This window comes from Perna viridis, chromosome 2 (genome assembly GCF_037379345.1).
Source record: "Perna viridis isolate PV_CMFRI_1.1 ecotype Kerala chromosome 2, ASM3737934v1, whole genome shotgun sequence".
Taxonomy (NCBI): domain Eukaryota; kingdom Metazoa; phylum Mollusca; class Bivalvia; order Mytilida; family Mytilidae; genus Perna; species Perna viridis.
This window is the reverse complement of record NC_142446.1, coordinates 69024516-69038878: the sequence shown is the minus strand read 5'-3', so window position 1 is coordinate 69038878 and position 14363 is coordinate 69024516. Positions and strand designations below refer to the sequence as shown.

Below are 14363 nucleotides of genomic sequence, written 5' to 3'. Positions count from 1 at the left end.
GCGATGAAAAGCGATATAATTTTTTTTTTAATATCTATAGAAAATTGCTTCATCATCATGGTCCCTTTTCTGTCCATGTTTCAAGCAATGTATTGTATTGAGAATTTATAAAAATCTATTATATTAGCGTAGCTAAAAAATTATGGACAAAATGTACATGTACACAGAATGCGGTAACTGCATTATTTACATCGTATTTTATCCGAAGACGGTGATTACAAGATAAATTTTAACTTATCTGGATTTGACGGCTAAGAGAGATAATGGAAATCCATTATCTAAATTCAGAATGATACGAAGATAAAATTTTAAAGAAATTAAATACCGTCAAATATGGATGACAGTACACAAGATGAGGTAGGACATTTAATTTTGTTTTTTGTTTGTTGGGGGTTAAAGCCCCAGCAGCAATATTTCAGCTATATTCAGGCGATGAACATAAAATGATGATGAAATGAAAAATAGGATGGGACACAAGGACAACGGGGTCGAGAAATTTTGATTGCCACTGGAAATAGGGAGGAAGTGGGTAGGGTCGGGCAATTTAGCCTCCTGTGGCGGAGCCCTATGGTTACTACTCCGGGAGAATACCACAGTAGGGTTTTTTAAAGTGCGAGGAATGTGGCATCTTTCCCAACACGGTGCACCACTATGGTTTGCGGTCAGGTTTTCCGTATTATAGCCTGACAACCCCAGCATGTAACACGCCAGAGGTACCCCATTCCACCACCTGGGGCACACAACCCAGTTGCCCTAGCCCCCGCCTAAGGTTCTGAGCACTATTTAGTCGCCTTTTACGACAAGCTTAGCGCTGCTGCAGGCCTATTCTTTTGACACCCGGACCTGCACGGGTCATTTAATTTTGAATACATATAAAATTATTGTAATTTTTTTTTACAAAATACATTCTGTATGTGTATGAGGCATGGCGGGAAAGGGGTAAAATGTAAGACTTCGTTCTATACCAAGCTCTACCTCGGTAAAGTATATATCATGCATTGTCACCCCCAGTTAACATGAAATGGACTATGTAAAGAACGAGAGCAATAGACATTACTGTGGTTTTGTAGATAGATCACATTATTTGTGTTGTCATCTTTGTATTGAGAAAATGTGTATTCTCCATTTTTTAAATGGACAACTTATATAAATTCATGCAAAATGTGGTCAAAATTGAGCAAAAACGTTACAACCTGGAACCTTCGTTTTTCTGGACCATCTCTGGAATTCGTTTTATTTCTCAAAATCTCTGAGTCTTAAAATGTTATTGGATTTACGCATTCTTACTTGTCCAATGGGAAATAAAGTTAAACATAATTGGGCAGAACATGACAGTTTGCATATTTTTGCGATCAACAAAGAAAAAGCAGAAAAAATGATGCTTTGTATATAAATTCAATGAAGGTTGATAGATTAATTCACTTATTTGATTTTTTCCTTTGAGGCCTAGTATAGCTAAATCACCGTAATGACCATATACAAACTTCTTGTATCACTACTTGAAAACAAGATGCTACAATAAGCATGAAAGGTTTTACCAATTCTGGAATAAAAGATGTTACTATAGAGATGAAACGTTATACCAATATTAAATACGATTCGATTTTTTTTTATACCGAAGTATTTTTGATAACAGAAAATGGATTTTTATATATTCAGAGAAAATCGGAGTTCAAATATTGGGCCCAGTTTTATAAAAAGTTTTAAATTGAGATATTCTCAAATTCTTCCTGACCTCAAATTTCGACCAATCAAATAACTTTAAATTGAATATTTTAGATCTTAATTTGAGATTTTTTGTATGAAACCCATGACGATACACCTAAAATTCGAATTTCTAATATAGAAAAATAGTTCGGATATCAACAAATATTCTCTGTTTTTAAGAGATTTAAGGGGAATGAAACACGTAATGTATACATTTTTGCCACGCCTCGTGTACATATATGATGATGGGTTTATTTTCTGAATTGCTTATCTTATGGCTATAATTGGAACATGACCTACTTATTTTGTATTATGAACTTTCGACCCCGTTATTCCTGAACCCGATGTAAGTATGTTTGTAAGTTCTGTGTTTAACTGGAAGAATGAGAGCACCTACCTAAAGAATTTGAATTTCTATATAACAAATGTAGCCGAATTTCGGCCTTCCTCAGAGTTTTATCCTGCACCGAGGTAGATTTCTGCCGAAGAATCAAATGTAATTATTTTCAGTTTGTTTTTCGTTTAAGAGATGCACAAGCAGTTAAATTTTCATACTTATAAGGGGTTTGTTTGTTTGGTTTGGTATTTTTGTTTGTTTGTTTTTGTAATCATAATACGTTTTTTTGATACGTCACAGTGAAATGAATTTGATATGACGTAATTTCTAGTTCATTTACATTTCATTTATTTTTTTTTTTTTTGTCGTTCTAAACAGTCTGGTGAAAACAGCTCAAGATTTTACTAAACATAACTTTCCTCTTTTTTTCGGAGAAAACAAATTTCATAACATCGTCATATTATTCAAAAAGATCAATTTTAAGTCAATGAACGATAGTTTATATTTAAAGGATAAATTGTACATGCTTTAATGCAAAACAATTAATATCCGTTTAATATTCTAATGCCCATTGAATAATGTAAATTTATTCAATTTATTTCTTTACAAGGGGTACCTTTAATGTATTCATGATCATATTTAAATTCCGGATACATGTATATATACCACCAATTACAGGTTCTGCTCCAGTCGGAAGCGTCAAGAAAAATGGTGGCAGAGACTGAGAATCGCAGATACGGATGTGGACCTCTAAAATGCAGGTACTTTGTAGGCTCAGACTGACATGTATGATTGCTATAACAGATTCGGTTGTAGAAATCCAAGTATTAAGACATGATTTATAATGTCCACATACTGTAATCTTATTTTCCTAAATGAGTTCTGTAATAAGCAAGGATTGAATTAAAGGTACACGGAATAATACTGTGTCGGTTTGGGGACAATAAATACGTTTCTGTTATTAATCGCAATATTGAAATGCAGCTGTAATGTTCCACCGAAATCTTGTATTTAGGAAATGACAATTTTTAACTTGAAAAAATAAAACGAAAAAAAGTTACTGCACATTGAAAGAAAATATCATGATTTTTTAATTTAACAGTTCTTGGTCGCTTATATTCAGGTACATGTATTACACAAAAATTGTGAAAGGAACGGAGGTAAAGGTAAAATATGAAACAAAAATCTTGTTTATATATTTTATATGACAAAAGTAGTGCATGTATACACACATCGACACATTTAAACAATGTCCAGAGGCTGTTTGTACAACTGATGTACATTTCATTACGTCATAAAAACATTAACTTGTGAAGTTGTTGCTTTTTCGTGAAAAAAAATGGCACATTGAATACAGAATAAATGAACGATCATATCTTACCAATATCTAAACAAAGCAAAACAAAAAACAACAACAACAAATATATAGTCAACTACATGTATCTTAAGTGTGTTGTTTCCAAAAATGAAAACTTATTTAAATCAAGAAATTTTGCAAAAAATAGATCTCAGATATTAAGCGATTGAAAATACGTGGTATGATAAAAGAACAGCCAAAACAAGAACAAAAAAAATTAAAAAAGAAAAAAAAGAAAAAAAAACAACATCTCATTGATCTTTTTCAGTTGTATCCAATGGTTCAACACCATCCGATGGCATGTGTTTTTCCAGTGTATTTTCAATTTCTTTGAGGGGTTTATTGTAAATGGAGTCATCAATGTCATTATCCCAGCTTTAGAAAAACGATACGAACTTTCGAGCTCCAAGTCGGCCATTATCGCCAGTGCTAATGACTTTGGGACGTTTATTCTTCTATTACTGGTAGGCTATTTTGGAGAAAAACGTCACAAACCTAGGCTGATGGGATTAGGAATTTTGATTATGTCGGTTGGATGTTTCCTGTTTTCTGTGCCGCATTTTGTCGGTGATAGATATGTTTACACAATATCAGGTAATGAATGTTAAATCAATCTGTTCTAGTGAAGGGTGAATTTCTATTGCAAGTCGAGAAAATCGCATACACGGATGATCGCTTTAAGCGGATTCCATTCTATATAAGGAAGGATATTCGTGTAAATACGAATTGTTTAATACGTATATAATACTAATTACGTCTGAACTTCGATCGTTAAGAATTCGAATTTTGTGTGAACTCCGTTAAGAATGCGAATTACGTGTGAACTTCGTTTAACTTGAAACTTATTGTTTTTATGTTTTTACTCACTGTACACGTAATTTATAAAGTATCTTACTTTTTGCCTATAATATTTTATCGATTACTTCTTGTCTTTTCTTGGCTCATGTTGTTTTATTCGATAAAACCAATCTTCTTAAAACACAACACCCTTTTAAGATTAAACAAACATAAAAAAAGCCTTTTATCTAAATCTTTCATATCAGTTTTGTTGTATTTCAAACATTAACTCCATAAACATGTCGATCAAATATTTCGATATATAGTGTACACTTTCACTACTACTAGTATACAAACAAACCCTCGCTCGTGTCAGCGAACACGAAAACAAAAACAAAAGAACAACAACAACAAAAAAACAAAACAAAACAAAGCTAGCCAATCGAAACACCGATACTGGAAAGGGAAAAAAATATCTATTTCGTCGAATCTGTTTCGACAGTGATGAAGGGCATATGCAAACAGATGAATGGACGAATTTTAAATTCTTAAATTGCAGGTTCGACAAACAATGGGACAGAGAATATTTGCAACATTCGGAACACATCTTCATCGTGTGACACTGAGGATGAAACCATCAAAGAGTACTTTAAGGCTTACTATGCGCTGTTTATCGTCGGTCAAATGCTTCTAGGGATCGGAGCTGTCCCGTTGTTTACCGTCGGTTTAAGTTATATAGACGAGAATTGTAAACAAAAACTGACCTCCTTTTATGTGGGTAGGTGATAAAATTTTAATCGCATTTGAGGAATTCAAATATTTACTCAGACTTTTTAGAGCATGTCGTGCTCAAGGCCGCTTTGACAATATAAATTTGTGTGTGCGTGACATTCGTCAATTGAACCCATTCTTGATCAAATACAATACTTCTAAAAAAAATGCTTGTATAAAATGTTCAATTCGTAGAAATTCTAGTGTAATATTTTGCATTTCTTCGTAATGTTTTAAATGCCCTAAGTTCTTGCAAAATACTAATTTTACTCAAAATAACGAAGCAGAAGAAAATAACAAATGGTTCTCGAGAAAAAAGGACAATCGAAACCATCCGATGCCCAAATGTCTGTCAAACTCAATAGCTGAAAGTTAAGCAAGTATTTTAACTGGTTAAAACAATTAATTTCATTGTCATACTTCCGTTACCATTTACTCATTATTTTAATTATTAATTTTAATAATTAAATCAAATAAAATACTTCTGCTAAAATGACATCAAAACTTAATTCTAGGATTGACCTTCTGTTCGGCAGCAGTAGGTGTGGCTATCGGATACATCGTCGGTGGAAATGTACTGAATATTTTCGTCGACGTCGACAAGGTCGACAGTTCTAAGTATGTGGTAGCTTCATTTGCATGCATGTTCTAATCAATTTTGCGCGCTGTTACTTGTTAATCTTGAATACAGAAACAAAATTTCCATAAGTTTAAACGCCTTTACGCGTGCATAGGACATGAACGGATGATCAATATCGAATGTTATCTTCTAAATCAAGTTAAAATATAACCTCAGTTTATGTATATCTATATAAACTTTAAGACAAAATGCACAGATGAACTTAAACAGCAGTTGTGACTGTTATGAAATTCATTTTTCATTGTTTTTTTATTTCTTTTGGTTTCGTAAAAGTTCTGTATAACTCGCACTTAAATTATAATTCTGTTTTGCCTTACATGCCATTTTCATACCAACCGAAATGAAAAAAAAAACAAAAACCCCAAAAAATCTTTTTTACACTTTTATAACATTTCTGTTGCAGCATTCCATTAACCCCTAAGGATCCCCAATGGGTAGGAGCCTGGTGGATCGGCATCATTATCGCTATTCCTGCTTTTATAATGGTTGCATTTCCTATTCTTGCATATCCTCGTAGACTGCCTGGTGCGGTATATTGCTATTTAGGAATTAATGTAGATTTGCTACAAGAACGTACATGTCTTTTTCTAATATCTATCTTATTCATTTAAAATTTCGTAAAATTGTATTGTTATGTGAAAGGCATGCTTTTGAAAATAATGAACAAGTGCAGTTACTCCGGCCCAACAACAACTCTGAGTAGTCCGCTAGATTTTTCTCTGAGATAAGTTGATCTTTTCATAGCCTTTATATCTTTGCCATATCCAGTATCCCAAGATTTATTCAAATTAGTACAGTTTTAATTTAGCACATCAAAAAACTCCTCGTGGGTATTACGACTGGTGGTGATCGTAACTAAGATACGACCATCTCAATGGCTGTAAAAAACATTCAAAGTTACGATCATTATCAAGTTTTGTTTTGTTTTGTTTTGTTTTGTTTTGTTTGTTTGTTTTTTGTATCTCGATTTTCTCTCTCTTGATAGAAAAAAATATTAATGGCAATGATTTCAACAGTATGTTCATAGGTAAAGTACAAATATGAAAAGAAGCTTTTAACATGGCAAAATCAGCCTTATAATTTCACCGAACTTTGGTCCGCCATATAACATAGTTGCTACTTTTTAGGTTTTGAAGAGCTTCAGAAGCACAGACAATCAGAAGCGTATGATAATAACGCAGAAGAGATTACTGCACAAGCGTCCTTCGGAAAGAACTGGAAAGATTTTCCCAGATCCTTCATACTCTTGGTAAGATATTTGTTTGTGGCAATGTTATGATTTAGTATAGATGGGCCAGGGGCCACTTTTCCTCGAAAAGTTTGGTTGAATATATAGAAAAAAAATGGAAGTCACTATCAAGAGCGCCCCTCCCTCTTTCTGAATTATGTTTGGATCCACAACTATTCAATGCCTGTCCCGGTGATAAAGCTATCTCTTTTTTGTTCGGGGTATGTTGTTTTGAAATACCTATTAGTGAAACGGTCGAAAGTTGACCGTTTTTCTTCAATTCGTGCTTTGATATTTTTAGCGGTGATACAACCGGAGAAATTCACTTGTTTTTTTTTTCAAGTGCAATGAATCAAAAATACGTCTTGTGTCCTTTGCAACGGTTCCCATGGTCAAAATGCTTATTGATCTGATTTATGAAAGGCCTAGTAGAATCATAGTGTCCCGTTTTTGTTTTTGTTTTTGCTTTTGTTTTGTTTTATGTTTTTTTTCGACAGCCCTGTATCTGTAAAGTTGAGCGCTTATCCGTCTGACAATATGGATGTTTACTTAAGGTTGTACTGAATTAATAGATTTTATTGGAACATGGCTTGAATATGGTAAATAGTATGTACTGGTATCAAAGCAATACAGGTACTTCCGGTTCCGGTTGGCTAACGTCTTTTTCATGTTTACTGATAACAAGCGACATTATGTTTTACACAACAACAGCTGATCTTAATGATTTACATGACTCAGTAGTATTTGTACCATTGTTTTTAAAAATCTTTTTTTAGATCAAGAATCCAACCTATATTTTGATTTGCTTAGGCAGTGTTTGTGAGACTCTACTGATAGGAGGGCTGGCTGCATTTGGACCCAAACTGATTCAGGAATTTTTCAACGTAGATTTAGCAACAGCTGGCACTATTATGGGTACGAGTCACGGTTCAAATTACAGTGTACCACAGCAGTGATGCGACGGGGCATGATAATGGTTTGCGTCATTGCGTCTGTTCGCCCAACTATATAACTCCCTTGAGGCTTCTACCTAATTTTCTTGGATTGTCAAACAGTATAGTTAAGATCTGTTCAAACCTCTACTTAAAGTTGTCATAAATTATCAATAAAACTGAAATAGAATTGTTACTACAATGATTTCAGAAACTTCCTCAACAACTTCTTATACAGAAAATTAACTTGTAAGCCACTTGCATGTACCTATGAGTGCTAATTATAGTGTGCATAGCATATCATGTTTTACTGTATCGGTCCACCCGACCAAAAGTCGTACGAACTTTAAAAAAAACATTTGATATTTTTAATCTGTATTCATAGATGAAAGTTTCCTGTCGTTTTTTATCATGTAAAGCTTACTCGTGTCTGAGCTATCGGACTTAAAACAACAAAAAGGAGGGTGCGTTAGTATAATGTAAATCTTAATTATCATTAATACAGGTGCTATTACGATTTTCGGAGCCGGAGGAGGTATGATCTTCGGAGGATACATAGTAAAGAAGCTTGACCTCAAACTTCGTGGCATCATCTACTTCTGTATGATCAGTGTGGGCCTTGCTGCTACCGTCGGTCCGTCATTCTTAGCCAGCTGTGAAAGTAGACCTGTTGCAGGTGTTTCGACAGTATATAACGAGTAAGACTCGGTTGTGCAAGCGCTTCATTTAGATCATTATTTTGAAAGAAAGCTATTTATTCAAAATATATCTTACAACATATATTTTTACGGAAACGATTTTTACAGAGTATTACTTTCAAGTTTGTACAGAAAATGAACAGAATCAGAATGAAAGCACACATAAAATTACTTCATGATTACAAGACGGTCGCAAACTTTTGTATGTATTATTTTGATAATTTCGTTGTGTGTGTCTGTTTTCCATGTTTGGTCTTTGTACCCGGATTACACCCTTTTGATTTACGCTAAAATCTAAGTTCTTTGATCACTCTTTGACATGTTATATTGCTCGTATTAATTAAATGACATTCCTCTCTGCATCGCCGAAATATTGTATAAATTTTATAACATTTTTTTATCAATAAAACTTTATTTCTACGACGTGACTTAAAGGAGTCCTGGTGTTGAAAGTTTGATGTCCACGTGTAATTTGGGCTGTGGCTGCACGACATCTGGGTTCGAACCTATATGCGATGGCAATTCCACAGTGTATTTCTCCCCATGCCACGCCGGTTGTACCGATACCAAGATAATTAATGGCAAAAAGGTAAGACGAACAAACTTAAAGGCCTGGCGCCAATTGGACCCCTTGATTGAGGTTATTTCTTAATACTAGACCGAGAACATATAATAGTCACTCCTTAATTTTGTGTAAAATATATGTACACAAAAGTTGGTACAAGAAAATGAATATTCAAATTATTATTTAATGTTCATGTGTATTTTGGTCTCTCTAGACGACGAATTGTTTGTGTCTTTCAGTTTAAAAATTGGTCTATAACGCATAGGCTCTTGTGAACTAGCGGGATTTCCATTGTCCATTGATCATTGATTTAAGTTTACTCTACACAAGAGCCTGTTGATAACGTTTCTTTAACTTTCAGTTTTATAATTGGTCTTTATAACGCACAGGCTCTTGTGAACTAGCCGGAAGTCATTGTTAATCGATTCCCCCATTAATTCTCTACACGAGCCTGTTAATATCAATTTTATAATTGGTCTGTAACGCACAAATTCTTGTGAACTAGCGGGATGTCATTGTCTATCGATTCCGCATTAATTCTCTACACAAGAGCCTGTTAATATCAGTTTTATAATTGGTCTATGACGCACAGGCTGTTGTGAACTAGCTGGATTGCCATTGTGGATCGATCTCCCTATTATTTCTGTACACAAGAGCCTGATGATAACGTTCAGAAGAAGCTTCCATGGCTCAATTTGATTGCTTTGTTTTTATTTCAGTCCTACATGAACTGTGGATGTATCGGTTCAGAAAGAGATGTGATACAGGCCAGAACAGGGGATTGCTCTACCAGGTGTTCTCTGTTCTATGTTTTCTGTGTTTTGCTTTTCTTGATTATGTGGTTCACGTTCTCGACTATGTCTCCAATAGTTACCGCAATATTTAGGTAAACGTTTCTAATGAATATTGCAAATTCAGAATTATTGCGAATAATGCGACTGATATAAATCGCAATATTCAAAGCTCGCATTGTTGAATTTTTAACATAACTAATGTTTTTTTTTAAATTCTTAAAAATCGCAAAACTTACACGTGCGTTTTTTTTCTATCAAGTATCAGTGTTTGTAAGAATCATGCTAATTCTGTACCATGTGATACACACCAAAAAGTTGCTTAATAGGTCTATTTTAAAAATATGATTAAATGTATGATCATTCATTCAAGCTGTCTACTCTTAGGATTTAATTAATATTGCAAATCCAATGGTTTCTACTGTATTTTTCATTTACAGAGTTATCTCCCTTAATTTTGAATTCTGCACTACATTATAATAATATTTAATTTTTAACTCTTATGAACAAAGTTACTATGAAAATCCCCATGTTATTTCTGTTTACTATAATATCAAAAAAATATGTAGGTATTATCTAAGCATAAATCATATTTTGTTTGGTTCTTAGCTGGAGTTAGCTATTTTAATGACAAAATCCCAATAATTATTTCTGATTTTATATTATGTAAAAATTTAAGGGAGAAAATAGAGGTAAGTAATGATCAACATGAACATCATTTTCGATTATTGCATATTTTTACTGATGCAGTATTAAGTTTAAGATTAAAATATTCATTTAAGAAGATAAAAAAAATTAGGAGATAATGATCAGTAAAATGTTTGATTTAATCACTGAATAAATAGGATTTAGGAAATATTGGTCTCGTTTAAAGATTTAATGATGTTTGATAAATACAAGAACAGATTGAACTTAACTTTATGCCAAAAAAATATAATTGACAAATTTTAATAATTGCAGATGTGTTCCACAAGAACAAAGGTCTTTTGCGGTTGGTTTACAGTTGCTGTTGGTTCGATTACTAGGTAAGCAGTTACAAGTCCTTCTACGTCCGAAAAAAAACTCATGTAAAAACCTAAGCAATTAGAAGAACTGTATCGAGATTCGTCAGAACTTCCTGTTATGGTAAATGTTCCAATGCAACAAATATCCAATTAAATTAGCAGAAAGAATAAACACTGAAAATGGTAAGGTATACATTCACTCAAAAGTTCAATATGAAAGTCTTTGTTTAAAAAGGGTACCGTTAGCACTCGTGAACACTGGCGAGTAATCAGCCATAAAAAATCGAAAACTATTGACATTTTCAAGCGAAATGATGAAAGATAATGTAAACAAATCGGTATGACACCCTGTAAATTCTGTAATTGTTTTTTCTTGTCAAAACAACCTGAAGCAATACATTTGACAAGCAAGAATGGTCATCTAGTACGTTTTCGTAATTTATTTCATAATTTTTTTCCAGGAACAACCCCAGGACCTATATTCCTCGGTACAATCATAGACAGTGCTTGTGGTGTATGGCAAGATACATGTGGAGCAAAAGGTTCATGTTGGATTTACAGTAAATTTGACCTTGGAATTCGCATAATGATTTGGTGGATATGTTTGAAGATTCTAGCTTTGATATTTCTATCTTTGGCTGTTAAACTTTACAAGCCACCAAAAGACCATGTTGCAACCAAAACAATATCAAGTAATGGCCTAGTGAAGGAGAAGTCGGAGAAACCAGAATTTACAAAGTTTTAAAATGTTCTTTACACAGTGACAGGCATTTTTCTCGCAGAAGTTGGCCAGGAAACTCAATGAAGATCAAAACCGCCCATCATTTATCGGCCTCTAAAACTTTATTGATCTCAAGTTCAACACTCAGGTTTTTATCAGTAAACTACAGATTGTGTTTTGGTCAAATTAAGACTATTTTTGTTTTCAGTTTATTGTTTCCGTAAACAGTATGAATTTAAAAAACCAAACAAACCCTATTTTTTTAATAGTTCACACCATTTATATTGGAGCGAGCCTTTGACAGCTTGCTTTATGGTATGGGTTTTCCCCATCATTGACGACATAAGAACAAAGACACAAAGTATCGAGAAACGAAGTAACCATTCGAATCGTTGATATGCCAGTTAAGCTCTTATATATAAATCGAACTAAACGAAGGACATGTATATTACTTGACTGGCATAGCTGATCGGGCACGGTAGAAAACCAGCCCTGCAAAATAACAAGTACTATCTTAAAAAAAGATAGCCGACGTAGTAAAATTTTGTTCTTTTTACTCATAAATTTCAACATTTCATTCAGGAAAAATCACATGGCACGCAATTTCAATTTTCAATGCAGTTTTTTTTTTTTTCGAACACCGCTAAGTTACCAGTATTTGGCCAATCGGGAAACATAATTGCGATCAGGTGACTTTAGATTCCATGAAAGAGCGTCTTTAATGTCAAAGGGTAAAAAGCGAAACTATACCGGCTGCGTCGGAAATAAAACAGTAACACGCCATCATTCTATGACACAAGCTAGTTTATATAAGAAACTTTCTTTAAATATCAAAATGCAGCTTACTAAATAAAAAACTAACAGTGATAGGTTCGTTAATTACTTGATTTTTTTTTGGGTCAAAACTTTGCCCTCCTACAAATAAGTACTGGATATAAAAGTCGATTAATTTGTTATTCCATAGGCCTCTCATAGAATCAATCTTTAACTTGTTTGTGATCAGGGATAGTACAATTTTTTAACTTTCAAACACATGAAGGTATGCTAAATGGTACCAAAAGTTCCTTCTGAATTTCTCCATTTTCGTTAGGACCGTCTTTTACCACGGTATACACCACCTCTTTCTCGTGTGTAATTAAGCACTCGTCGGTTTGAGTTTTCGCACTCGATTTACATTTGTTTTGCAAAATAATGCTATATTCAAAGCACAAATACACGTAAACAGCTGTTGAGATCAGACTCGGGATGATATTCTGATGCGACAAATCGTAAATTGAACTTGCGATGTTGTCAATTGGGCGTAAAATTAGTAGACATCCAGAAAATGATACAAATACTACTTTACACACACTATTCGTGTACTGACATACGCCACAAATCGTGTCAGGGCTGCAAGGTTTGAAGAACCAAAGGCGGCTATCAGAATCTAGAAAAAAAGAAAAGATATATAGGGTATTGACACATCCCATGTACGTTTTCATTACGTTAGGATTTAATATACATTTTTTGATTGGTCGATTTATTAATAAGTAACGTCAACAGTTTAGCAGAGATCTTACCTCCATAATGATATATTACCCATTGATTCGCAGGATATTTTGCACACTAATGGGTGAAAATCAGAGCGCTTCCATGTGAACCGGAATTGACATAAAGATACTCGAGACTGGGGTTAAGAGCATGTAGATAACGTAACCCCCTACACTACGCTCCTCACCTAGCGTAATGCAAAGGGGGTTACGTTATCGTATCTAAGGAGCATGGTATGGTCCTTTGGTGTGTTTAATGATTTTGATGGCGCTCACCTAATCTGTCGAAAAAATAGTTCGCTTACCCTTAAAATAATATGATTATTAAATATGGTTAGAATTATCTCTCTTTTTTCACTTAACGAACTTTATGCTTAAAACAGTTCTACAGGTTACATCAAAACTGCTAATGTAACAAAACTTAACTTCTTAAACTTGCATACCTTTGTTTCTTGTGTATCTGTAGTTGACAGCCAATAAAATAATCGACATCGGAATGTAGATTAGCAAAGATTCTAAGGCAACCAAGAACAAATCATTTCCCCTACTATTCATACATGAAACCGATTGAAATGATATCTGTCGTGTAATATACAATTTTGCAGGCAACTGCGACTGCTCACCACTATTTATAGCAACAAAACACAACATACACACCAGTATGTATGGAAAAAATATAAGTTTAAACAAGAAGCCAACTTTGGATTGTCTAAAATTTACACCGACTGCAGACGATACAAGCGCAGCCATTGAAATGACGTCACACAAAACTGGAATTGTATAGATGTCGCTGCATTGGAAAGGTACAGGCACCTGGTAAATTTCCTTTTGTCTTGCTGCAAAGACATTTGCTGCACAATAACAGACTTGTATAAATCCACATAAAAATGTAATCCAGAGGCCCCAAACAGTCGTTCGTAGCCGTGCAAATAAGGATTGCATTAAAATACAAAATCCATACGTAAGAGTAAAAAAGACAACCGTTGATTGCATCAGTTGGAAAGCATGGAACATGTTGAGATCTGTTCGGATTCGTCGAGCTAATTGGTCCATAGTATGTAGTTCAGCATATGCACTCGTCATGATCGTTTCTTCCATCTTATACAAATGTAAATTTCAAAAGGCTTCGTTCGTGTTCGTGCACATAAGTTCTGCAATTTTTGTCCTATAGATAAAAAAAAACGAGAAAAGTATTAACCCACGCTACTGAATCTTTTTATGTTTAAAATTATCTATATGATACAAATAAATATCAGTTAACACGAATCTTCCATCTGTCTCTGGACCCAGAGATAAAATATTGAAA

The 14363-nt window shown here is 33.9% G+C and overlaps 2 protein-coding genes across 2 annotated transcripts; one reads left to right on the top strand and one right to left on the bottom strand.

Annotated features, from left to right (window-relative positions):
- Positions 1–248: 248 nt before the first annotated feature.
- LOC148626685 (solute carrier organic anion transporter family member 4A1-like) lies at positions 249–11571 on the top strand. The gene is made up of 13 exons (XM_088570865.1): positions 249–357; positions 2723–2805; positions 3670–3995; positions 4738–4956; positions 5465–5567; positions 5993–6114; positions 6717–6838; positions 7594–7732; positions 8255–8447; positions 8883–9036; positions 9732–9898; positions 10764–10828; positions 11269–11571. Exons 1-13 carry the CDS (start codon positions 334–336, stop codon positions 11550–11552), a joined length of 2001 nt encoding a protein of 666 aa, XP_088426991.1. The 5' UTR covers positions 249–333; the 3' UTR covers positions 11553–11571.
- A 1915-nt stretch (positions 11572–13486) lies between these two features.
- Positions 13487–14140, bottom strand: LOC148626684 (uncharacterized). Its single transcript, XM_088571127.1, has one exon. The coding sequence runs from the start codon at positions 14138–14140 to the stop codon at positions 13487–13489; it is 654 nt and encodes a 217-aa protein (XP_088427253.1).
- Between the last annotated feature and the right edge of the window lie 223 nt (positions 14141–14363).